The sequence below is a fragment of the Manihot esculenta genome, chromosome 13 (assembly GCF_001659605.2).
Source record: "Manihot esculenta cultivar AM560-2 chromosome 13, M.esculenta_v8, whole genome shotgun sequence".
Lineage (NCBI taxonomy): Eukaryota > Viridiplantae > Streptophyta > Magnoliopsida > Malpighiales > Euphorbiaceae > Manihot > Manihot esculenta.
In genome coordinates this window covers 33,014,318-33,040,512 of record NC_035173.2, presented here as the reverse complement: position 1 = coordinate 33,040,512, position 26,195 = coordinate 33,014,318, and the positions used below count along the sequence as shown (strand labels likewise).

Genomic DNA, 26,195 nt, shown 5'->3' with positions numbered 1-26,195 from the left:
AAAATTTTAAAATGCATTTAATACGGATGAACTAATTAGTAGATATTTTTATAAAATTAAAAGGTTAACTAATGAATTTTTTATATTACATTAGTAAATAATTTAACAACTAAAATTAATAAAAAGACTAATTAATATATTTTTTTAAAATTATAAATATGTTTTAATTTATTTTTTAAAATTTATGAATCAATTAATATGTTTTTTTATATCTAATTAAATAGAAAATTTTTTTATAATAATAAAATAAAATATATTTTATAAATTAATTAAATAAATATGTATTTAAAAATATGAATTTGATTGATGGGATAAAATTTTGAAAATTTTAATGATAATAAAAGTTATAATTTTATTTTGATTGGCGATCGCAAAATAATGAATAGTATTCCGCTTTACGAATTTAAATTCATATGGTATTTTTTATTTCGAAAGGTATTTATGGATAGGAGAAAGCAAATTGATTGAAATAATATTTTCATTCTTAGTATTTTTCATTAAATTTCATTTTGTATCTGTACATTTATCTTCAATTTGGAGTCTTGTTCTATGGCACAAAATTGTGAAAGGCACCTGGTGGAAGCAAACGCCATTAATGATTCAGAATATTGAGAAGGGAAACTCTGGGTTTCACCAATCGCCTATAGATGCATTCCAGCTCCTCTTCTGCCTCTTTGATGCTTGATTCAAATGCTTCCAATTCTTTGAGAAGATTCTGAAGTTGTGAAAGACTGATGTCTTTGCTTGATTTCAGGCTAAGCAATTCATCATCGATTTTCTCTGCTTCATTCACTTCAATTTCCACTTCACATGAAACACGCTTGGGCTGCACCAATTTTGAGATAGCCAGATTTCTTTGATTTTGCCATTGGCTGAGAAATGGAAGATAAGGTTGATTCAAACACCACAAGACTAATTTCTTGAACACTGTTAATCGAGTTCGTCAGATCGGTGTTACTGTCGAAAACTGCTGTTGTACAATTCCTCTCCTTTTTCTTCAAATTTCTCAGACATTTACAAATTGCTTTGTTCAGCTTTTTTCTAGAAACCATATATGCATCAACTTCGTCTGTCAAGCCACAGACTCTGCCTTTCCTTCTACGGAGAGATAATTCAAGCTCCTGAACACTTTCTTTCATCCGTGAGAAAAATTCTCTTGTGAAATCGCACAGATCCAACAGCTCTAGAGATTCGTTCAATGCATTTCTGCACACTGGCTTTGCCTCATGGGAGAGAGTCCGTTGGGCATGTGGCAGTTGAAGCAAATTATCGACACACTCTAAAAATTTCTTTAAACCACTCAATTTGTGGCCTATTGACGAAGACTGTGATGCCTTCAACTTGTATAGCTGCTCCTCAATACTAAGGGTTAGAGGATGAGATCTGGATGGTAAACTGATTGAACGGAGATGACAAGCAGCCATTTTTAACCCTTCTGTTGAAGAAAGCCTACCAAGAATGTGAGTTTACAGGTCGTCTTGTTGTTGTTTAACCCATTCCATTGAGCATCTTATATATGTAAGAGCAATAGAAATAGGAATCCATCTTCCTGATCTACATAAGCTGTCATGTGATGAGTTTTGCTACTGTCCAGCAATGTCTCAACATTGTTGTGTTGTGATTAAGCAACATGATCAAACAAACTCTTGATAAATGATTATAATATTAATAACCATCAGATTATTAATTATATAGCATAAACTAGGAACCATGCTTGCATATAGTGATTCTATTAAGATGATCATAATAATAGTTTAATCTTTTTGTTTGATGAAGTTGTTTGCATGTGCAGAATCTGACGAACTTCAATAAAATTTTAACATCCACGAGCAAGATGCAGCTTCCTTCCAAGACAGAACTGCACATTATTGTTTTCATATATTTTCTGCATGCCAATGAATAATGAGACTCTCAACTCTTGGGCAACGCTAGCTGTGATGCCTGGTGTCTGGGAACAGGTAGAATCTTGACAGCCTCTGTTTCCTTTTAAATTAGGCACACTGCATGCATAATGAAGATAAATAAATTAATAATGCAATCATAGAGGAGATGATAAGTCTGGTTGACCAGAAAGGAAGCATGATCCACCTATACGGCTGCAGATCAAGTTTTTGCTGCCCTCCTTCCTCCTGAACCAAACACTCAGAGAAAGACGAGATGAAAATTTTTAAAATGCACTCCGTCTTTTTTTTTTTAAATTAAAGAAGTCGAAATATTATCATCACTTTCATATGATTGAATAACAAGGAAAGTGTAGATAATATTGTCATTTAATTAAACGAAGGAACCGAAGTGAGTGCTTTAAGAAATTTAAATCCAATTGATTAGACTGAAACTCCAATAAAGAAATTCTCTGTGTTTTAATGATGAAAAAAGTTTTATATTTGCAATACTTTAATTTAACTTGACTAAGAATCTCAATTTGTAGTCAAGATCTCATGTAAAATTGTGACTGCATCTTGACGAAGATATAAAATATTCCGAATGGAACGAATTTTCAGGGTAGGCAAGGCAATTTGATGGAAATATTTGCAATTCTATCAGTAGTATTGAGTTTCATTCTCTATCTGTGTACATATCTACAATATAGGTTAAACCTCTATATAAGCTACAAAATTTTTGGCTAGCTCATGGAAGCTATGCCATTAATGATTCTGAATGTTCAGAAGGGAAACTCTGATTTTAACCAAACGCCTATAGATGCATTCAAGTTCCTCTTCTGCTTTTTGAATGCTCGACTCCAAAGTCTCCAATCCTTTCAGAAGTTTTTGAAGTTGTGAAAGATTGATGTCATTGCTTGACTTCAGGATAAGCAATTCAGCATCAATTTTCTCTACTGCATTCAATTCGATTTCCACTTCACATGAAATACGCTTGGACTGCAGCAATTTTGGGATTACGAGCCAGCTAGAGGGCAATGATTTTACCTTGGGCTGAGAAACGAAGGATAAGATAGACTCGAACATGACAAGACTAATTTCTTGAACAGTACTTAGCAAGCTGATCATGTTCTCCAAATTAGAATTATTGTCCAAGGTTGCTGCTGTGAAATTCCTCTCCTTTTTCTTCAAATTTCTTAGACACTTGCTAATTGCTTTGTTCAACTTCTTTCTAGAGACCATGTGTGCATCAACTTCACTTGTGAAGCTAGAGTCTCCGCCTTTTCTTCTGCGCAGAGATAGTTCAAGTTCTTGCAAACATTCCTTCATCTGTGAAAATAAATCTCTTGTTGTATCACATATATCCAATAGCTCTAGAGATCCATTTATTGCATTTTCCACGGAATGGCTTTGCCTCTCACTGGAGATTGTCCGTTGGGCAAGTGACAGTTCAAGAATATCATCAACAGACTTGAACAAATTCTTTAGGCCACTCAATTTGTGCTCTATTGATGAGGATTGCGATGCGTTTAACTTGCACAACTGCTCCTCAATGTTCACTGTTAGAGGATGAGATCTAGAAGGTAAGCTTATTGATCGGATATGACAAGATGCCATTTTTTTTCTTCTGAAAATGAAAGCCTACAAAGAATTTGAATGTACTGGTGATCTTATCTATTATTTGAACCCCCATATTGAACCTATTATATATAGTTGATGAACTGATAATAAGAAGAATCCCATGTTCTTGATCTACATTAGTTGTCTTGTCCTCAATTTTGAGACTGTCCTAGCAATGTCTCGTCAAAGCAGTGTTGTGAGTGAGCAATTTGATTTAAAGAAATTCGCGATTATTGATTAAAGTATTGTTCCACAAGGTTCCAACACAGAGAGCTCAGAGTGATTAGATAACATTAAGCTTGAATCCCTGCGTGTAATTATTCTATTAAGATAATCAAATTAATTTAAAATGGCTATTTGATTGGGTTGTTAATTTCCTGCTTTTGTTTGCATGTGCAGAGGCTTAAGGATTGGAATAAAAAAAATACTCACACCCACGAGCTGCAGGATGAAGTTACATCAATGATAATGCTCTTGAACCACTCTCATTTCCCTGGTGTCCAGGAGGAGCAGGAAGAATCTTGGCAGCCTTGGTTTCTTCTAATTTTCAGACACAGACCGTGGAGGATGGAGATTAATAAATTGTAATTAAATAAATAATGCATCCATGCGCACAGGAGGCGATAAGAATTTGTAGACAATAAGGGAAGCATGATCCACATATAGATGAGGTTTAGCTGATATTTCATATGAAACAAACTGATGGAGAAGTAATCAGTAGAGTGTCAATCGTGTCTAATATGGCCGTGACTAACGAACACATTGTTTAGCTTAGTATGGGGTAATGTGTTGTAATCGCACATTGCTAACAACCAGCCTTGTGAGAGCTTAATAATCCCCATGAAAATCCTCCCTTCGTAAGCAGTTTTCAGGGGTTTGTTTAGTGACTGGGAGCTTCACTTGGGCTATTATAAAAGTGGGAGGAGATATTTATGGTCCGTTTATCTCATGCATATTTTCATTTAGGTCACCTGTAAAATTGATCAACAACAGAAAATATTATTTTGGTTATAAAGAAAATTAAGTAATTTTTAAGTAAAATGTGTTTTTTTTAAGGAATGAAAGTAATTTTCTTCATTTTGAAAATTTTATTAATACCATTATATATAATAATATAAATTTATTAATATATTTTATTTTTAAATTATATCTAAGTAACAAAAAATAAATTATTTTATTAGAAAATATTTTTTTATAAAAAATATTTTTTAAATATAAATTATTTTTCATATGAACAGAGGTTTAATTTGACTTTTATATATATATATATATATATATTTTTCATGGCACGTTTTTATGGTTTCAATCTTCTCACGTTGTCTCATCTTCAATTTCACGAATTTGGTAATCTTCTTCACTCTGTCAATCCTTTTAAGTTCGTTTGAGAGCCGCAAACTACTGCCGATAAATACTTGCTGTTTAAACCCCTTCACTAGATTAAGACTGCGAGAAGCATAAGTTTCGTGTTTTCGTAGTAGTCCCAGTAAAGCAAACCTTCAGAGAGGAAAGAAAGAATAACCATTAAAAAACCAAGCAGCTCTTAGCCAATTCTCACAACAACAATCTCAGGTGTAAGAAAACATAAACAAATCAAAATTTACACCCTAATCTAGTAAGGAGAGAGATGCTCATAGATAGATTGAGGGAAGGTAAGCCTCATCCCATCAGAAGGGGCAAGGGAAGGTCAATGGAGTGACAGGAGCAAAGGCTCTTGCCCAAAAAAAGGAACCTGCAAGGAGAAAGCAAAATTTTTTTGTTTGGTGGAGGCTCTTGTTCTTGTGCTACTTTTAGTATGTGTATTCATTTAAAGGAATTGGACTTCAGCCTATATCTTGGATATGATATTAATTTAGAGTGATGAATTATAGCAATTCAGTAGTGTTTATTCTGTTGATAGTTTTGTTATGTTGAGAGGAAAGAGAAATCAAATTGATGGAAATATTTTCAATCCTATATTCTGGCATTGAATTTCATTCTCTATCTGTACATTTATCTACAATTTGGAGTATAACTCTATGTCACAAAATTGTGATGGGCAGTTGATGGTAGCAACGCCACTAATGATTCAGAATGTTGAGAAGGGATACTCTGGTTTTCACCATTCGCCTATAGATGCATTCCAGCTCCTCTTCTGCCTCTTTAATGCTTGATTCAAATGCTTCCAATTCTTTGAGAAGATTCTGAAGTTGTGAAATATTGATGTCTTTGCTTGATTTCAGGTGAAGCAATTCAGCATCAATCTTCTCTGCTTCATTCACTTCAATTTCCACTTCATATGAAACACGCTTGGGCTGCAGCAATTTTGGGATTGCAAACCAGCCAGAGGGTGATGATTTTACCTTAGGCTGAGAAATGAAAGATAAGATAGACTCGAACGCTACAAGACTAATTTTTTGAACTTCTCTTAGCATGCTGATCATATTCTCCAAATTGGAGTTATTTTCCAAGGTTGCTGTTGTGCAATTCCTCTCCTTTTTCTTCAAATTTCTTAAGCACTTGCAAATTGCTTTGTTCAACTTCTTTCTAGAGAGCATGTATGCATCAACTTCTCTTGTCAAGCTAGAGTTTCTTCTGCGCAGAGATAGTTCAAGTTCTTGCAAACATTCCTTCATCTGTGAAAACAAATCTCTTGTTGTATCACATATATCCAATAGCTCCAGAGATCCATTCATTGCATTTTCTAAGGACTGGCTTTGCCTGTCATGGGAGATAGTCCGTTGGGCAAATGAAAGTTGAAGAAAATCATCAACGGACTCGAACAAATTCTTTAGGCCACTCAATTTGTGTCCTATTGATGAGGATTGTGATGCTCTCAACTTGCATAACTGCTCCTCAATGTTTACTGCTAGAGGATGAGATCTAGAAGGTAAGCTGATTGATCGGAGATGAAACACTGCCATTTTCTCACTTCTATAGATGAAAGCCTATAAAGAATTTGAATTTACTGGTTTTCTTGGCTGTTGTTTAGACCATCACATTGAACCTGTTATATATAGATGAGCAATAGATCATAAGAAGGAAGGATCCCATATTCTTGATCTACATTAGCTGTCATGTCCTGAGTTTTGAGACAGTCCTAGCAAGAGTAAGCAACATGGTTTAAAATATTGTTTTACAAAGTGCAATGTTTCCATGGTTCCAACACACAGATCTTCAAGAAAATTATATAACATTAATCTTGAATTAATGCATGCAATAATTCTATTAAGATAATCAAAATTAATAATTTAAAATGGGTACTTGATGGGGTTGTTAATTTCCTCTTTTGTTTGCATGTGCTGAAGCCTAAGAACTGCAATAAAAATAATCACGCCCACAAGCTGCAGGAGCTCTTGAACAACTCTTGCCACCGTGTGCCTGGTGTCCAGGAGCAAGTAGAATCATGACAGCCTTGGCTTCTTTTAAATTCAGATGCAGTGCTTGGAGGATGGAGATCAATAAATTTAAAATAAAGCAAATAGTGCAACCGTGCACAGTGGAGGTGATAAGAATTTGGTAGCTCATAAGGGAAGCATGATCCGCCTATATATATGAACTTTAGCTGAACTTTAATAGGATTACTGTTAATTATTGTAGCAAGACAAATAATGAAAAATTGGCAGGACTGTCTGAAAAACTTGGAGCATGACAGGTAATATAGATCCGGAAGGATGGGAATGCTTATGCTCTATTACTTTTCCATATATGCATAGGGTGTCTTAAACAGCAAGACCACTTCTTTCATATTTTTGACAGGTTATTCTTCGGCAGAAAAGTAAAATGGTTTCTTTTCATCTCCGTTCAATTAGCTTGCCCTCTAGATCTCATCTTGCCCTCGTAGATCTCATCCTCTAATTTTAAGTCTTGAGAAGCAGATGCAAGTTGAAGACATCACAATTCTCGTCAATTGGCCAAAAAGTGGCTGGCTTGAAAAAGTTGTACAACTCTGTTGATGATTGTCTACTCTCCCAACAATCTCATTCTCATGAGCAGCAAAGCCAATGTGTAGAGGAGGCATTGAGTGTATCTTTGAAATTGCTGGATATGTGCAACACCACAAAAGATATTTTGTCACAAATGAGGGAATGCTTTCAGGGGCTTGAATCATCTCTCCCGAAGAACAAGACGCGGAGAGTTTGGCTTGAATGAAGTTGATGCATACATGGTATCTAGAAAAGAATTGAATAAAGTGATCTGCAAATATCTAAGGAATTTGAAGAGGCAGGAAAACAATTGCACAACAACTTTCAGTGACAATTCTGATATGGTGAACATGATTAACATTCTAAAAGCAGCTGAGGAAACTAGTCTTGCAGTGTTGGAGCCTATCTTATCTTTCATTTCTCAGTCCAGCGCAAACTCAAAGCTCTCAGGCTGGTTTCTGGTCTCAAAAATCATACAATCCAAGCGTGTATCATCCGAAGGAGAGATTCAAGCCAGTGAAATCGAAAAGCTAGATGCTGAATTGCATGTCTTGAAGTCAAGCAAAGACATCAACCAGGTGCATAATGTTTTGAAAGGACTAGAGGCATTGGATTCAAATCTTCAGGAAGCAGTGGAGGGTTGGAGTGTATTTATAGAAGATTGGTGAACATCCGAGTTTCCCTTCTCAATATTCTGAACCAGTGAACACAATTTTGTATCATTCAATTTTGACCCCTGTTGTATGCACCATACATAGACAAGTAAATCCAAGTAAATACTGACATACTTTTCTTCAACGTGATTCCCCAAATTTGCTGTCTATTTTATCTCATCATATATGGTCTCCTGATGAGTTTATGCTTCAATGCAGTGGGCTAAAAATGATACTAATTTACTTAGCATCTCATAGGTAAGGGAAAACACTTCACAGGATTTCTTGATATGATGCATAGGTATGTCCTGAAATTCTCTATCAAATTAAAATATTGCAAAACTGACGATCTATGAGAGCTTTAAGTTTTCTTCACTTGTATTGCTCTTATGTTTTCTCTCATTGTTGGGATCACAAAATACCAAAAGATTAATAAATACCAAAAGATTAATAAAATCAGTAGACCATTTTAAATCTCATCCACACTCTTGTTCTCCTCTCATCCAAAAAACTAACAATCGGTATCACATCAATTTTCTTACAATGGAAGATCCAGAAAAAAAGCCATATGAACAAAAGAAATCAAGCCAAATCCAAAAAACACAACAAATCCACTAATTCATGCCATAGTAAGAGCAAGCCAGAAATATTCAGGAGAATACTAAAATTCTCCATTAACATCCAATGCTAGGAGAAGGAAATTCTCCGCTCATGTTCAAGAACAGAGAAGGAAATTCTCCGCTCACAATCAAGTTCACAACCATATTGAAATTCACGTTCATATTCAAGAGCTGGTAGAGGTACAATTCATAATATTCAAAATTTACAGCTCCTAAGTTAAGGAGTGTTAAAATATTGACTTAGTCTTCAAATTTTGAATTATGATTGTTTGGCTAAATCCAATAAGTTAGTTTTAAATTATTTTGTTCAGATTTTTGAGTTTAAAATTCAAAATTATATATGATCTCATTTGAATTTTCAATTACTTGGTTATGCATAAATACCAACTGATTAATAAAATCAATACACCATTTTAAGTCTCATTCACACTCTTATTCTCCTCTCTTCCCAAAAAACCAACAAAATCATACATGATTTTGATTTCTTTTCTAAAATTATTTCTTTTAAGTTAAGAAAAACTGAACTGGTTGAAAAAATTTATTGAATTAAATTCTTGCAAAATTAACTGGAAATAAAGAAATTAAATAAACTGATCTTTAGTCATACAGGTGGATCATGCTTCACTGTTGGCAAACCAGATTGTCATCAGCACCTTGGACTGTGTCTAATTTAGATAAAAACAATGCTGTCAAGATTTTACTTCCTCCTAAACAGGATGAAATTGTTAGTGGACCACTTAGATAGCATAGTGATAAATATAGAACATATGAAATTGTTAGGACATAATTTGAAATATATATTTAATACATTAAAAATGAGTTATATTACAAAAATTAATTTCAACCCTTCATAATCTATACATAATTAAAATCATAGTCTAATTGATATTAATTGATTGATAAAAAATTCTTAGGAATTGCCTTAACAAGGTCTTGTAATCTCTGTATAATTACATAGCCCAATTGTTTCTTGTTTTATTACAAAAATAAAAATAATATATTTCAATTCACATCAAACGATAATTATTAAAAAAGCCACGGAGTTTCTTTATAGGAGTTTTAGTTTAATCAATTGGATCAAAATTTCTTAAAATGCACTCCACTTCATCTTTTTTTGTTTAATTAAATGACTAAATGATCTATACTTCCCTTGTTATTTACTCATATCAAATTGAAGTTGCCATAACTTCAATTAAAAAAAAAAAAAGATGGAGTGCATTTTAAAAATTTTCCTCATCTCTCTCTCATTGCTTGGTTCAGGAAAAAGGACAGCTAAACTTCATCTGCAGCAATATAGGTGGATCATGCTTCCTTTCTGGTCAACCAGACTCTTAGCATCTCCTCTATGATTGCATTAGTAATTTATTTATGTACATCATGCATGGAATCTGCCTAATTTAAAAGGAAGCAGAGGTTGTCAAGATTCTACCTGCTCACAGACACCAGGCATCACAGCCAAGTTGCTTAAGGGTCAAGAGTCTCATCATCCATTGGCATGCAGAAATTATATGAAAAGAACAATAATGTGCAGGTTCTTGTTTGTCTGGGAAGGAAGCTGCATCTTGCCTGTAGACGTTAATATTTTACTGAAGTTCATCAGATTCTGCACATGCAAACACCAACAACTTGATCAAATCACAATGTAAACAATTATTATGATTATCTAAAAAGAATCATAAAGTACAAGCATGGTTTCAAGTTTAATGCTACATAATTTGATTGTTATCACAGCGCCTTGCATGGTATTTGTTGTGACAATATTATAATCATTTATCAAGTATTTTTTAAACATATTCCTTAATCAGAGCACAACAATATTGAGACATTGTTGGGACAGTAGCAAAACTCAGCACATGACAACTAATGTAGATCAGGAAGATGGATTCTTATTTCTAGTGCTCTTACATATATAAGATGCTTAATGAAGTGGGTTAAACAGCAACCAAGACCACCTGTACACTCACATTCTTGGTAGGTTTTCTACAACAAAAGGGAAAAAATGGCTGCTTGTCATCTCCGTTCAAACAGTTTGCCATCCACATCTCATCCTCTCACTGTTAGTATTGAGAAGCAGATATACAAGTTGAAGGCATCACATTCTCCATCAATAGCCCACAAATTGAGTGGTATAAAGAATTTGTTCGAGTGTGTTGATGATTTGCTTCAACTGCCACATGCCCAACAGACTCTCTCCCATGAGATGCAAAGGCAGTGTGTAGAAAATGCATTGAATGGATCTCTGGAGTTATTGGAATTATGTGATTCCACAAGAGACTTTGTCTCACAGATGAAGGAATGTGTTCAAGAGCTTGAATTATCTCTCCGTAGAAGAAAAGGAAGAGACTCTGGCTTGACAGGCGAAGTTGATGCATACATGGTATCTAGAAAAAGGTTGAACAAAGCAATTTGCAAATATCTAAAAGATTTGAAGAAAAGGAGAGGAATTGCACAACAACAGTTTTGGATAGTAACTCTGATTTGCTGAACATGATCAGCATGCTAAGAGGAGTTGAAGAAATTAGTCTTGTGGTGTTTGAGTCGATCTTATCTTTCCTTTCTCAGCCAATGGCAAAATCAAAGCCATCAGGCTGGTCTGTCATCTCAAAATTATTGCAAACCAAGCGTGTCCCATGTAAAGTGGAAATCGAAGTCAATGAAGTAGAGAAGATTGATGGTGAATTGCTTATCCTGAAGTCAAGCAAAGACATCAGTCTTTCACAACTTGAGAATCTTCTCAAAGAATTGGAAGCATTTGAGTCAAGCAATAAAGAGGCAGAAGAGGAACTGGAATGCATCTATAGGCGATTAGTGAAAACCAGAGTATCCCTTCTCAACATTCTGAATTAATAGGGGAGCTGCTTCCATCAGCTGCCCAGCACAATTTTGTATCATAGAATTATACTCCAAATTGTAGATATATGTACAGATAAAAGAATGAAATTCAATGCCAGAATACTAAGATTCATAATATTTCCATCAATTTGCTTTCTCTTTCCTCTCAAAATACTAAATTCTATGTTCAGAATTTTATATTCTACTCCAGTATGAAAGAGTTCAAAAGTGTATGTTGTTCAGTTCAGGAGATTAAACACTCATGTTTAAGTATCATGAGAAGATGAAGAAAGTCGCAAGCTATAGAATAACCACTACTGAATTGCAATAAAGCATCATTCTAAACTAACAGCATATCCGAGATATACGTGGTGATTTGTGGATCAAAGTAATGTGTGCGTATAGTATTATTGTGAAAATTAACAGGATATAATGAACTAGGACAATTGGGTTTTCATATCAAAACATGAAAAGATATAAAGCAGTACCGAAGGCTTTGTTCGGGGTTGATCCAGCTATACAAACAATCGATATATGCAAATCTAGCTGCAGACTCAAACCCACTCAAGGAAATTGAAAGGAACTTACGATGTAGGATGTTACGATCATAAGGGACAACCTATTTACCTGAAATGAAGCTATGAATAAAGCCATTAGCCCATTTAAGCTCCACGTGATTGCCATGATTAGAAATGGAAACTGATTCCCATAAAAAATGGTAAATTTTATTTTCGATTTGGGTAAATTTGGGTGAACTACTAATGATTTCGACATGTAATTTGAATATATTTGAAGATGCACTACATATTGCAATTACGAAGTCATTACCCTAATTCTTATGGTTTGTTTCATACGAAAAATCAGCTAAACTTCACATAAAGATGGATCATGCTTCATACGTGGTTTACAAATTCTTATGGTCTCCTGTGTACATGGTTGCATTATTTATTTAATTGCAATTTATTAATCTCCTCCTCCTTGGTCTATGTCCAAATTTAAAAGAAAACAAGGCTGTCCAGATTCTACTTGCTCCTGGACAACAGGCATGGCAGCGAGAGTTGTTCAAGAGCCTAATTATTAATTCAACTTCATGTCGCAGCTCGCGGGTGTGTATTTTTATTACAGTTCTTTGGCTTTTGCACATGCAAACAAAAGCAGGAAATTAACAACCCCATCAAATACCCATTTTAAATTATTAATCTGATAATCTTAATTGAATCATTACATGCATTGATTCAAGATGAATGATAAATAATTACCTGGAGATCTGTGTGTTGGAACCTTGGAGACATGGCACTTTGCATAATAATATTTTGCTGGCGAAATTGTCTAAATCAAATTCCCTACTCAACATCGCATTGAGAAATTGCCAGGACTGCCCCAAAACGGAGGACATGACAGCTAATGTAGATCAAGAAGATGAGATTCTTCTTATGATTGATTGCTTATCTATATATAACAGGTTCAATGTGTTGGTTTGAACAACAGCCAAGACCATTTCTAGATTCAAATTCTCTATAGGCTTTCCTCAGTAGAAGGGAAAAAAAATGGCAGCTTGTCATCTCCGTTCAATCAGCTTACCTTCTAGATCTCATCCTCTAACAGTAAACATTGAGGAGCAGTTGTGCAAGTTAAGGGCACCAGAATCCTCATCAATAGGGCACAAATTGAGTGGGCTGAAGAATTTGTTCGAGTCTGTTGATGATTTTCTTCAACTGTCATTTGTCCAACAGACTATCTCCAATGAGAGGCAAAGCCAGTCCGTAGAAAATGCAATAAATGGATCTATGGAGCTATTGGATATATGTGATACAACAAGGGATTTATTTTCACAGATGAACGAGTGTTTGCAAGAACTTGAACTATCTCTGCGCAGAAGAAACTCTAGCTTGACAAGTGAAGTTGATGCATACATGGTCTCGAGAAAGAAGTTGAACAAAGCAATTTGCAAGTATCTAAGAAATTTGAAGAAAAAGGAGAGGAATTGCACTACAGCAACCCTGGAAAATAACTCCAATTTGGATAATATGATCAGCATGCTAAGAGAAGTTCAAGAAATTAGTCTTGTAATGTTCGAGTCGATCTTATCTTTCATTTCTCAGCCAAAGGTAAGATCATCACCCCCTGGCTGGTTTGCAATCCCAAAATTGCTGCAGTCCAAGCGTGTTTCATGTAAAGTGGAAATTGAAGCCAATGAAGCAGAGAAGATTGGTGCTGAATTGCTTAGCCTGAAATCAAGCAAAGACATCAGTCTTTCACAACTTCAAAAACTTCTTAAAGAATTGGAAGCATTTGAGTCAAGCATGAAAGAGGCAGAAGAGGAGCTGGAATGCATCTATAGGCGATTGGTGAAAACCAGAGTATCCCTACTCAACATTCTGAATCATTAGTGTCCTTGCTTCCATCAACTGCCCAACACAATTTTGTATCATAAATTATACTGCAAATTGTTGATATATGTACAGATAGAGAATGAAATTTAATACGAACACGTTAAGATTGCAAACGTCACATCAATTTGCCTTTTCTTGATCGTTTAAAACTAATTATTTTTGCTGTTGATGGAGTAAATCAGCGTACAAGCTAATAAGCGTAAACAGATTTTCTTGATAGTCAAGACTTCAATCAAAGCATTGCAAATATAAACCAATAGAATTTCTTGATCATTAGAGTCCTAGGAATTTCTCTATAGGAGTTTTAGTTTAATAAATTGGATGTAAATTTCTTAAATGCACCTCATTCTATCTTTTTTTGTTTAATTAATGACTATATTATCCATACTTGACTTGTTATTTAATCATATCAAAGTGAGGACAACATTGCCATTTATTTAATTAAAAGAAAAAAGATGGAGTGCATTTTAAAAATGTTCAGCATCTTTCTCTCATTACTTGGTTCAGGAAAAAGGACAGCTAAACTTGATCTGCAGCAATATAGGTGGATCATGCTTTCCCTTTTGGCCAACCAGACTTTATCATCTCCTCTATGATTGGGTTATTAATTTATTTATCTACACCATGCGTGGTATGTGCTTAATTTAAGCAAAACAGATGTTGTCAAGATTCTACCTGTTCACAGACACCAGGCATCACAACCAGAGTTGCTTAAGGCTCGAGAGTCTCATCATCCATTGGCATGCAGAAAATATATGAAAACAACAACAACAATGTGCAGGTTCTTGTTTGTCTAGAAAGGAAGCTGCATCTTGCACATGGATGTTAATATTTTACCGAAGTTTGTCAGATTCTGCACATGCAAACACCAAACAACTTCATCAATCACAATGTCAAACAATTATTATTATTGTTATCTAAGTAAAATCATCATATGCACGCTTTCAAGTTTAATACTACATAATTTGATGGTTATCACAGTGCCTTGGGACCTTGAGGCACATGGTATTTGTTGTGACGATATTATAATAATTTTTTTTAATCATATTCCTTAATCACAGCATAACATTGTTGAGACATTGCTGGGACAGTAGCAAAACTCAGCACATGACAGCTAATGCAGGTCAGGAAGATGGATTCCTATTTCTGGTGCTCTTGCATATATAAGATGTTCAATTGATTGGGTTAAACAGCAACCAAGACCACCTGTACACTCACATTCTTGGTAGGTTTTCTTCAAGAAGCCAAAAAAAAAAAAAAGCTGCTTGTCATCTTCGTTCAATCAGTTTACCATCCAGATCTCATCCTCTAACTGTTAGTATTGAGTGACAGTAGTTGAGTTTCCCTCTGAACATGAAGACCTGAATTTCTGGAAATCAACTGAAATATAATTTCTTGAATTTTACTTTAGTCAGTAAAAAGTTAGTAGAACAGGGACTTGATTATAGCAAGAAAGTCAGCAGCTACTTTTGTGGTTTTCTTTTGTATTGGGTAGCTGTTAGTTGAAAATTTGTACTGATAAAATTATTTTTCCATATCTTTACTTTGTATAATGGAAAGCTGATCAAGTCTTGAATGATATGCTATTTGAAAAATTTTTTTCTCTCTTGTTACTTCACTTCTCTCCTCTGTTTTCTTCTCCTATTCTAAGATTGAGGAGCAGCTATGCAAGTTGAAGGCATCGCAGTCTTCATCAAAAGGCCACAAATTGAGTGGCCTAAAAAATTTGTTTGTGTGTTGATGATTTGCTTCAACTGCCACATGCCCAACAGACTCTCTGTCATGAGAGGCAAAGCCAGTGTGTAGAAAATGTATTGAATGGATCTCTGGAGCTGTTGGATTTGTGTGATTCCACAAGAGACTTTTTCTCACAGATGAAAGAATGTGTTCAGGAGCTTGAATTATCTCTTCGTAGAAGAAAAGGCAGAGACTGTGGCTTGAGAGACGAAGTTGATGCATACATGATTTCTAGAAAAAAGCTGAAGAAAGCAATTTGCAAATGTCTTAAGAAATCGATCTATCTATCTATATAAATAAAGTTGAGTTCTAAAATAGGCTATGAAAAGATCGACAAATGACATAGTTAGGTTCAGATAATTACACCTAAGTGGCTCTCTTAAATTTGTATATTGTGCCAAGTAGCACACTTAATATATTTTATTTTTATTTTTATTTTTATTTTCAAGTTATATTTTCATATTTAATAATATTACTAATTAATATCTCCATAATAAATAAATTTTTTATCTTTAGTATTACAATTTATATATGACTTTTTAATTTCTTATCAGTAGACTTTTTAATTTCTAATCATTACTATTACTAAACGTTTTAGTCTAGAGGAGACTAGTACACAGGGAAAGATTATTATACAGGAGAGACTATTGGTGATCAAATTGGGTGTCTGGATAAACTAGATTTAAGGAGATACTCAAGAAAACACAAACTAGAAGTAGAAAAAGCTATTGTGTAGCCTACTCAATGTTATGAATCTTCTTCTTCTCCATCTGATGAGTAATCCTTAAACTTTGAGCCCATTGATGATCTAAATAAACCAATTGTTCAAAAAAAAGGAGTTCGATCTTGCACAAGCACTCTATTTCTAACCTTCTCTCTTATGATTATGTTTCTCTATCCTATAGAGTTTTTGTTTTGTCTATTTCCTCTGTGTCTATCCCACAGGATTAGAAGGAAACTCTCAAAGATTCTAATTAGAAGAGAGCAATGATTAAAAAAATGAAAGTCTTGGCTAAAAATGAGAACCGAGAGTTGATGTCTCTTCCACCTGGAAAAAAAACCAGTTGGCTGCAAAGGGGATTTCACTGTGAAACACAAAGCAGATAGATCAATTAAAAGATTCAAGGTTAGACTAGTTACCAAGGGATACACTCAAACCTATGGAGCGTATTACCAGGAGATATTTGTCCCTACTGCTAAAATGAACTTAATCAGAGTATTGTTATATTATGCTGTCAACCTTGACTGGGATCTACAACAATTTGATGTGAAAAATGCATTCTTTCATAGAGACTTGGAGGAGGAACTGTATATGGAAATTTCTCCTGAATTTGCTGATGAAAAAACACAATAAAAGGTGTGCAAGCTAAAGAAAACTTTGTCTAGATTGAAACAGTCACCCATAGTTTGGTTTTTCTAGATCTTTAATTTCAAACTCCTGAGCTAAAAGTTTTTTAAACCGAGTCATCTCTTCAGTGTCATCCCCGTTATTACTATGTCATCAACATAGAGGTAAAATTACTCTTCTCATAGTTTATGTTGATGACATAGTAATGACGGGAATGACATTGAAGAGATGACTCAATTGAAAAAACTTTTAGCTTAGGAATTCGAAGTTAAAGATCTAGAAAAATTGCAATATTTCCTGGGAATCGAGGTTGTCAGGTTAAAGAAGGAAATCTTTATTTTTCAGAGAAAATATATTCTGAATGTTTTGGAAGAAACTAGTATGTTAGGTTGCAAACTAGCAGAAACTCCCATTGAGAGCAATCACAAGCTACAAGCAGAGATTGGTGAATCAGTGGATATTGACAGATATCAGAAATTGGTAACCAGACCGATTTATCTTTCTCATACTTGACCAGACATAGCATATGCAGTTAGCTTAGTCAATCAGTTTATGCATGATCTTCGTAAGTCTAACATGCAAGCTGTTTTTCGCATTTTGCGATACTTGAAGTTTGCTTCTAGAACAAGTCTCATATTCTTTAAATATGGTCATCTTCGCATACATGCATTTACAGATGTAGATTGAGTTGGATCTCTTGACGATAAAAGGTCGACTAGTGATTACTGTACACTTGTGGAATGAAACCTTAACACTTGGAGAAGCAAAAAGTGAGGCGGAATATAGAGCGATGGCACAATGTATCTGTGAACTCCTATGGTTGTAGAGATTGTTGGATGAATTGAAACTATTAGAGAGGGACAAACTCCTCTTGTATTGTGACAACAAAGCTGCCAAAGTATAGCTCACAATCCGGTTCAATATGACCGAACGGAATACATAAAGATTGATCGACACTTTATTAAAGAGAAGTTAATAAATGGTGTCTTGAGATTAGATCATGTGACTTCCGATGAATAGCTACTTGATGTGTTTACCAAAGGACTTAGTAACAAGACCTACCACACCTTACTTTACAAGTTGGGCATGTGTAATATCTATGCACCAACTTGAGGGGGAGTATTGACCATCATAGAAGGTTCCTAATTAGAAGGATTCAAATATTTGAGATCCTAATTAGGCTTGATTCAAATTTTTGGGATTCTAATTATGATTTTATTTTTATCATAAATATTTCTAATTTAAATGGATTCTTTGTATATAAATACTCAAACCTACCTCCTTGTAAATATCAATTCAATTGGAATAAAATAAAAAATTTCTTCTAAAATTCTTCAGAAAGTAATTTTATTGAGTAAATAAAAGCAAAATAAAAATAAAAATGAAAAATTTTAAATGCAAGGAAATAAGAATTATTTCAATGAGAAAATAAACTAAATTAACCAAATAAGAAGAACAATTAAATTTAAGAGAGAAAATTAACATGACATGAATTCAGTCAAATGATCAATTTTAGTTTCAGTTATATTAGTTGATGACAGATGCAAAGATAATTTCAAATTATTTATTGATAAAACAGTTACAGATATAAAAAACATTTTAGATATCCAATTCTTTCTTAGTTTTTAAACTAGTTAAGAAATGATCGTTAACTAACTCTAATTCTTGAACAACCGTAGAAGGCACTCTTTTTAATTTCAGAATGTATAATCCAAACACAAATACGATCTTTCTCTTATTATTCTCTAATCCTTACTTATCCTACAAAAATATCAAAACTCAAATAAATTCACTTATTTTAAATAAAATAAAACTCAAAATTTAAGTGTTTAATATGCAGATTATCATAGAGAATAGCTATTCTAATCTCTTTGGCACAAAGCAGATAAGTATGCTTGAACAACCCACCTCTTGCTCTTCCTATCATATCAAAGTAATATTCAACCACGTTGAGCTTCCTACAATCAAGCCATTGCTCGCAAAATTCTGCCTACTTCTCTATCAGTTAGTTTCATATTAAAAATCAGCTAAACTTCATATATAGCAGGATTGGTCCACCAAATTCCTAGCACCTCCTGTGTGCATGGTTCCATTATTTATTAATTACAATTTATTTGTAATCTCTATCCTCCATGGACTGCATCTTAAAAGAAACCAAGGCTGTCAAGTTTCTACTTGGTTCTGGACGCCAAGCACATGGCAGGGAGAGTTGTTCAAGAGCTCCTGCAGCTCGTGGGCGTGATTATTTTTATTCAAGTCCTTAGGCTTCAGCACATGCAAGCAAAAGCAGGAAATTGACCAACCCCATCAAATGCCGATTTTAAATTATTAATTTGATTATCTTAATAGAACCATTACATGCATGGATTCAAGATTAGTTTTATATGATTACTTGAGATCTGTGTGTTGGAACCATGGAGACATGGTACTCTGTATAAACAATATTTTAAATCAATAACCATCAAATTTATTTAAATCACATTGCTCACTCAAAACACCGCATTGACGAGACATTATCAGAACTGTCTCAAAACTCAGGACATGACAGCTAATGTAGATCAATAAGATGTGGTTCTTCTTATGATCTATTGCTCATCTATATATATAACAGCTTCAATGTGTTGGTCTAAGCAACAGCCAAGACCACCAGTCCATTCAAATTCTTTAGAGGCTTTCATCTGCAGAAGGGAGAAAATGGCAGCTTTTCATCTTCGATCTATCAGCTTACCCTCTAGATCTCATCCTCTCGCAGTAAACATTGAGGAGCAGTTGGGCAAGTTGAGGGCATCACAATACTCATCAATAGGACACAAATTGAGTGGTCTGAAGAATTTGTTTGAGTCTGTTGATGATTTTCTTCAACTGTCATTTGCCCAACAGACAATCTCCAATGAGAGGCAAAGCCAGTCCATAGAAAATGCAATGAATGGATCTCTGGAGCTATTGGATATATGTGATACAACAAGAGATTTGTTTTCACAGATGAAGGAATGTTTGCAAGAACTTGAACTATCTCTACGCAGAAGAAAAGTCACAGACTCTAGCTTCACAGTAGAAGTTGATGCATACATGGTCTCTAGAAAGAAGTTGAACAAAGCAATTTGCAAGTGCTTACGAAATTTGAAGAAAAAGGAGAAAAATTGCACGACAGCAACCTTGGACAATAACTCCAATTTGGAGAACATGATCACCATGCTAAGAGGAGTTCAAGAAATTAGTCTTGTGGTGTTTGAGTCGATCTTATCTTTCATTTCTCAGCCCAAGGTAAAATCATCGTCCTCGGGCTGGTTTGTAATCCCAAAATTGCTGCAGTCCAAGCGTGTTTCATGTGAAGTGGAAATTGAAGTCAATGAAGTTGAAAAGATAGACGCTGAATTGCTTATCCTGAAGTCAAGCAAAGACATCAAAGTTTCACAACTTCAAAACCTTCTCAAAGAATTGGAAGCATTTGAGTCGAGCATTAAAGAGGCAGAAGAGGATCTGGAATGCGTCTATAGACGATTGGTGAAAACCAGAGTTTCCCTTCTCAACATTCTGAATCATTAGCTATTGCTTCCATCAGCTGCTCACCACAATTTTGTATCATAGAGTTATACACCAAATTGTAGATATATTTGTATATATACAGATAGAGAATGAAGTTCAATCCAGAATACTAAGATTGCAAAATATTTTCATCAATTTGCTTTCTCTCCCCTCTCAACATAACAAAATCATTATCAATAGAGTAAACACTACTGAATTGCTACAAAACATCATTCCCAATTAATAGCATATCCAAGCTACATACGTAGTTACGTACGCATGACTTAATGTACGTGTATAGTTTATTGCGAGAATTAACAGGATATGATGAACTAGGATAATGGGATTTCATATCCAGAGATAAAGAGTAAAAAAAAATAAACAGAAAAGTACAGATGCTTTTGGTCAGTGTTGATCCAGCGAAACAAACAACTGATATATCCAAATCCAGTTGCAGACTCAAACACACTCAAGGAATTGAACTTCATATCATGAACTTTGCAAATTATTCAAAAGAATTTGAATAGCGATAGGCCATTGCCATTATAATACAGCCGTCACAAACCTGTTTCCATTATTCTCGACTACAAGAGCAATAAAAAAACCATGATAATACCATGCATTCCAATTTAATTTGAGCCCTTGAATTGTTAATTAATTTTGATTTTTGAATTTGTAGTACATATTTTGAATTGTACTATAGGCTTTTGTTGCATTCTTTTTTACTCATATAATTGAGCACTTCAATTATATTCATAGTGTTTCTCTAAATTACTGGTTTTTTTTTATGAAAAAAGCTGATTTTCAATACTAAAAAGTTTTCTACAAAAAAAATAGTGATGAAATTTGTAATGGGTTGCTAACTCCAAATGGCAGAGAATAACTACTCTAATGTCTCTATCACAAGGCAAGCAAGCATGAATAATCCAATCACACCATTGCCTGCGGAGTTATGATTACTTCTCCATCAGTTTCATTTGAATGAAAAACCAGGGAAACTGCATATCCGGCCATATATAGGTGGATCATGCTTCACTTATGGTCTTCCAAATTCTAATAACATTTTATTCATCTAAGCTAAACCCCTTTGTGCGTGGTTGCATTATTAATTTAATTTCTATTTATACATCTCCATCATCCATGGACTGTGTCTGAATTCAAAAGAAACCAAGACTGTCAAGATTCTACTTACCCCTGGACCGCATGGCAGCGAGAGTTGTTCAGAAGCCTCATTAATTATTAATGAAACTGCATGCTGCAGCTCGTGGATGAGTATTTTTATTGCAGTCCTTCGGCTTCTGCACATGCAAACAAAAGCAGGAAATTAACAACCCAATCAAATGCCATTTTAAATTAATAATTTGGTTATATTAATCGAGTCATTACATGCATTGTCTTCAAGATCAATGCTATATAATTACTTGGAGATCTCGATGTTGGAACCTCGCAGAAATTGTAGTTTGTATAACAATACTTAACCAATAATCGCCCAATTCTTTAAATCACAGCTCACCAACAGCACTGCACAGACAAAAGGTTGCCAAGATTGTCTCAAAAACTCAGGACATGACAGCTAATGTAGATCAAGAAGATGGTATTCTTCTTATGATCGATTGCTCATCCATATATAACAGGTTCAATGTGTTGGTTTGAACAACAGCCAAGACCATTACAACATTCAAATTCTCTATAGGCTTTCCTCAATAGAAGGGAAAAAAATGGCAGCTAGTCATCTCCGATCAATCAGCTTACCTTCTAGATCTCATCCTCTAAGAGTAAACATTGAAGAGCAGTTATGCAAGTTGAGGACATCAGAAACCTCATCAATAGGACACAAATTGAATGGCCTAAAGAATTTATTCGAGTCTGTTGATGATTTTCTTCAACTGTCATTTGTCCAACAGACAATCTCCAATGAGAGGCAAAACCAGTGCATAGGAGACGCAGTGAATGGATCTCTGGAGCTATTGGATATATGTGATACAACAAGAGATTTATTCTCACAGATGAAGGAATGTTTGCAAGAACTTGAACTATCTCTCCGCAGAAGAAAAAGCACAGACTCTATTTCACAAGAGAAGTTGATGCATACATGGTATCTAGAAAGAAGTTGAACAAAGCAATTAGCAAGTGTCTAAGAAACTTGAAGAAAAAGGAGATGCATTTTACAATAACAACATTGGACTCCAATTTGGAGAACATGATCAGCATGCTAAGAGGAGTTCAGAGAATTAGTCTTGTGATGTTCAAGTCAATCCTATCTTTCATTTCTCAGCCTAAGGTAAAATCATTGCCCTCTGGCTGGTTTCTAATCCCAAAATTGCTACAGTCGAAGCGTGTTTCATATGATGTGGAAACTGAAGAAAATGAAGTAGAGAAGATTGATGCTGAATTGCTTATCCTGAAGTCAAGCAAAGACATCAGTCTCTCCCAAATTCAAAGCCTTCTTAAAGACTTGGAAGCATTTGAGTCTAGCATGCAAGAGGCAGAAGAGGAGCTGGAATGCCTATATAGGCTATTGGTGAAAACCAGAGTGTCCCTTCTCAACATTCTGAATCATTAGTGGTGTTGCTTCAATCAACTGTTCACCACAATTTTGTTTCATAGAGTTCTACTCCAAATTGTAGATATGTACAGATAGAGAATGAATTCAATACTAACATGTTAAGATTGCTCATTTTTCCATCAATTTGCCTTCCACACTTCAAAAATATATTCTCTTCAGAATTTCATATTCCATTCAAGATGCAATTGCAATTTCACACTTCACTGCAGGCAAAAAAAAAAGGAAAAACAAAAGGAAAAAAGAGAAGAAAAGGTTCAAATTATGTTATTTTGTTGAATTTACATGACATCTTGACTAGAAAAAAAATGCATGTATATGATTTCTTAGAGAAAATGAATTTTCCTTTTCACCAATCAAAAGATTTTGAGCACAAACATGTTCTTGTGTATGCCATTGCATTTTGTCTCAAATCCAATAGCTTCTTTTCTTGATCATTAAAAATAATTAGTTATGCTGTTAATGGAGCAAATCAGATCAGACTAGAAGCTAATGAGAGCCAAATTATATAGATTTTCTTGATAGTCAAGACTTAAATTAAAGTATTGGAAATATAAAACCAAAAGAATTTCTTGATCACTAAAAAGCCCATAGAATTTTTTTGTAGGAGTTTTCGTTTAATCAATTGGATCTAATTTTATAAATACACTTCACTGCATCTCTTTTATTTAATTAAATGACTAAATTATTTATACTACCCTTGTTACTCAGTTATATGAAAATAGGATCATATTGCCATTTCTTTAATTAAAAAAGATGGAGTGCATTTCAAAACTTTGCTCTCATCTTTTTCTTATTGCCACGGTTGGGGAAAAAACAGGACAGATTCACTTTCTCTGCAGCAATATGGATGGATCATGGTCCCCTTTTGGTCAACCAGACTCTTATCATCTCTTCTATGATTTCAGTATAAATTATTTATCTACACCATGCATAGAATGTGCCTAATATAAAGCAAAAAGAGGCTGTCAAGATTCTACCTGTTCCTAGACACCAGCCATCACAGCTAGAGTTTGTCAAGTGTCGAGAATCTCATTGTCCAATGGCGTGCAGATAATACATGAAAAAACAATAATCAGTTCTTGTTTGTCTGGGAAGGAAGCTGCACCTTACTTGTGGATGTTAATATTCTATTGAAGGTCATCAAATTCTGCACATGTAAACAAATGACCAAACAACTTTATCAAATAATAACATTAAACTATTATTATGATTATGTTAATAGAATCATAATATGCAAGCATGGTTCCAAGTTTCATGCTATTTAAATAGCTTTTTGATGGTTATCTCAATGAATTGGAACGTCAGAGGCATGGTATTTATTGTGACAATATTATAATCAATAATCAAGTGCTTGTTTAATCAGATTGCTTAATCACAACACAACAATCTTGAGACATTGCTTGGACAGTAGCAAAACTCAGCACATGACAGCTAATGTAGATCAGGAAGCTTGATTCCTATTTCTTTTGCTCTTACATAATACATATATAAGATGCCCAATGGAGTGGGTTAAACAGAAAACAAGACTACCTGCATATTCACATTCCTGGTAGGCTTTCTTCTTTAGAAGTGAAACAAATGGCTGCTTGTCATCTCCGTTCAATCAGCTTCCCATCCAGATCTCATCCTCTAACTGTTAGTATTGAGGAGCAGCTATACAAGTTGAAGGCATCACAATCTTCATCAATAGGCCACAAATTGAATGGCCTAAAGAATTTGCTCGAGTGTGTTGATGATTTACTTCAACTGCCACAAGCCCAACAGACTCTGTCCCCTGAGAGGCAAAGCCAGTATGTACAAAATGCATTGAATGGATCTCTGGAATTGTTGGATTTTTGTGATTCCACAAGAGACTTTTTCTCACAGATGAAGGAACGTGTTCAGGAGTTTGAATTATCTATCCGTAGAAGAAAAGGCAGAGACTGTGGCTTGACAAGCGAAGTTGATGCATATATGGCATCAAGAAAAAATCTGAATAAAGCAATTTGCAAATGTCTAAAAAATTTGAAGAAAAAGGAGAGAAATTGCACAACAGCAGTTTTGGACAGTAATTCTGATTTGCTGAACATGATTAGCATGCTAAGAGGAGTTCAAGCAATTGGTCTTGTGGTGTTTGAGTCGATATTATCTTTCATTTCTGAGCCAAAGGCAAAATCAGTGCCCACTGGCTGGTCTGTCATCTCAAAATTATTGCAAACCAAGCGCGTCTCATGTGAAGTGGAAATTGAGGTCAATGAAGCAGAGAAGATTGATGCTGAATTGCTCATCTTGAAGTCAAGCAAAGAGATCAGTCTTTCACAACTTCAAAACCTTCTTAAAGAATTGGAAGCATTTGAGTCAAGCATTAAAGAGGCAGAAGAGGAGCTGGAAAGCATCTATAGGCGATTGGTGAAAACCAGAGTATCCCTTCTCAACATTCTGAATCATTAGCAGCACTGCTACCATCAGCTGGCCAACACAATTTTGTATCATAGTGTTACTATCCAAATTGTAGATATATTTACAGATAAGAGAATGAAATACAAATACAATGCCAAGAATACTAAAATCAAAACACTTCCATCAATCTGCTATCTCTCTCCTCTCAACATATCAAAATCACTAGCTATAGAATGAACTCTACTGAATTGCAATAAAGCAGCAGCCTATATCAATACCATAACCAAGATAGTTACCAAGTTGTGTGCATGAAAATAATGTCAGTCGGTGTATAGTGTTATTATGAATATTAATAAAATAAGATGAACTGGGTCAATTGGGTTTTCATATCCAGAGATAAAGGAAAGGTTTTTCACAAACAGAGAAAGCAAGTACCGAAGGCTTTGATCGGGGATGATCGAGAGAAACAAACGACCCAGATAATCCAGTTGCAGACTCAAACCAACTTAAGGAACTGAACTTCAGATGAAGAGATTGTTGTTTGGGATCATAGACTGGACAGATGTGCTAGTCCCCAGTTAGGAGCCAGTGGGTTCTGCGGTCAGCTAACTGGTTTCATCGGTTCGGCCCCGTGGACATGCACTATGGCGGGTAATCATGAATTGGTTGGGTTCTGATCGGTAGAGGGAAGAGTTCTTAACCAGTAAGGGCCGCCAATTGAGTTCAGTAACCTCGGTTCA

The 26,195-nt window shown here is 34.7% G+C and overlaps 9 protein-coding genes across 14 annotated transcripts; 6 read left to right on the top strand and 3 right to left on the bottom strand.

Annotated features, from left to right (window-relative positions):
- Positions 1-592: 592 nt before the first annotated feature.
- On the bottom strand, positions 593-1,424 carry LOC122721524. Its single transcript, XM_043949380.1, has 2 exons — positions 906-1,424; positions 593-826 (listed from the first exon to the last, which is right to left on the bottom strand). The coding sequence occupies exons 1-2, from the start codon at positions 1,422-1,424 to the stop codon at positions 593-595; spliced, it is 753 nt and encodes a 250-aa protein (XP_043805315.1).
- A 1,091-nt stretch (positions 1,425-2,515) lies between these two features.
- Positions 2,516-26,195, bottom strand: LOC110629764. Of its 6 annotated transcripts, XM_043949535.1 has the most exons (9): positions 25,891-26,194; positions 24,607-25,524; positions 24,054-24,223; positions 21,897-23,279; positions 21,703-21,808; positions 14,576-14,753; positions 10,105-10,278; positions 4,816-4,994; positions 2,516-4,471 (listed from the first exon to the last, which is right to left on the bottom strand). In XM_043949535.1, the coding sequence occupies exon 9, from the start codon at positions 3,495-3,497 to the stop codon at positions 2,646-2,648; it is 852 nt and encodes a 283-aa protein (XP_043805470.1). In that variant the 5' UTR covers positions 3,498-4,471; positions 4,816-4,994; positions 10,105-10,278; positions 14,576-14,753; positions 21,703-21,808; positions 21,897-23,279; positions 24,054-24,223; positions 24,607-25,524; positions 25,891-26,194; the 3' UTR covers positions 2,516-2,645. The 6 variants fall into 6 exon arrangements, with proteins under 6 accessions (XP_043805470.1, XP_043805471.1, XP_043805473.1 ...); XM_043949536.1 differs by lacking the exon at positions 14,576-14,753 and having other exon boundaries at positions 25,891-26,195; XM_043949538.1 differs by lacking the exons at positions 14,576-14,753; positions 21,897-23,279.
- LOC110629290 lies at positions 5,558-6,400 on the bottom strand. Its single transcript, XM_021776198.1, has one exon. It carries the CDS (start codon positions 6,398-6,400, stop codon positions 5,558-5,560), a length of 843 nt encoding a protein of 280 aa, XP_021631890.1.
- On the top strand, positions 7,125-8,198 carry LOC122721523. The gene is made up of 4 exons (XM_043949379.1): positions 7,125-7,131; positions 7,342-7,625; positions 7,699-7,890; positions 7,992-8,198. Exons 1-4 carry the CDS (start codon positions 7,125-7,127, stop codon positions 8,106-8,108), a joined length of 600 nt encoding a protein of 199 aa, XP_043805314.1. The 3' UTR covers positions 8,109-8,198.
- LOC122721522 lies at positions 10,675-11,522 on the top strand. Its single transcript, XM_043949378.1, has 2 exons — positions 10,675-11,142; positions 11,238-11,522. The coding sequence occupies exons 1-2, from the start codon at positions 10,675-10,677 to the stop codon at positions 11,520-11,522; spliced, it is 753 nt and encodes a 250-aa protein (XP_043805313.1).
- LOC110629289 lies at positions 13,055-13,897 on the top strand. Its single transcript, XM_021776197.2, has one exon. It carries the CDS (start codon positions 13,055-13,057, stop codon positions 13,895-13,897), a length of 843 nt encoding a protein of 280 aa, XP_021631889.1.
- Positions 19,602-20,531, top strand: LOC110629288. The gene has a single exon (XM_021776196.1). It carries the CDS (start codon positions 19,602-19,604, stop codon positions 20,529-20,531), a length of 930 nt encoding a protein of 309 aa, XP_021631888.1.
- LOC110629287 lies at positions 22,229-23,073 on the top strand. Its single transcript, XM_021776195.1, has 2 exons — positions 22,229-22,605; positions 22,719-23,073. The coding sequence occupies exons 1-2, from the start codon at positions 22,229-22,231 to the stop codon at positions 23,071-23,073; spliced, it is 732 nt and encodes a 243-aa protein (XP_021631887.1).
- Positions 24,655-25,506, top strand: LOC110629760. Its single transcript, XM_021776870.2, has one exon. It carries the CDS (start codon positions 24,655-24,657, stop codon positions 25,504-25,506), a length of 852 nt encoding a protein of 283 aa, XP_021632562.1.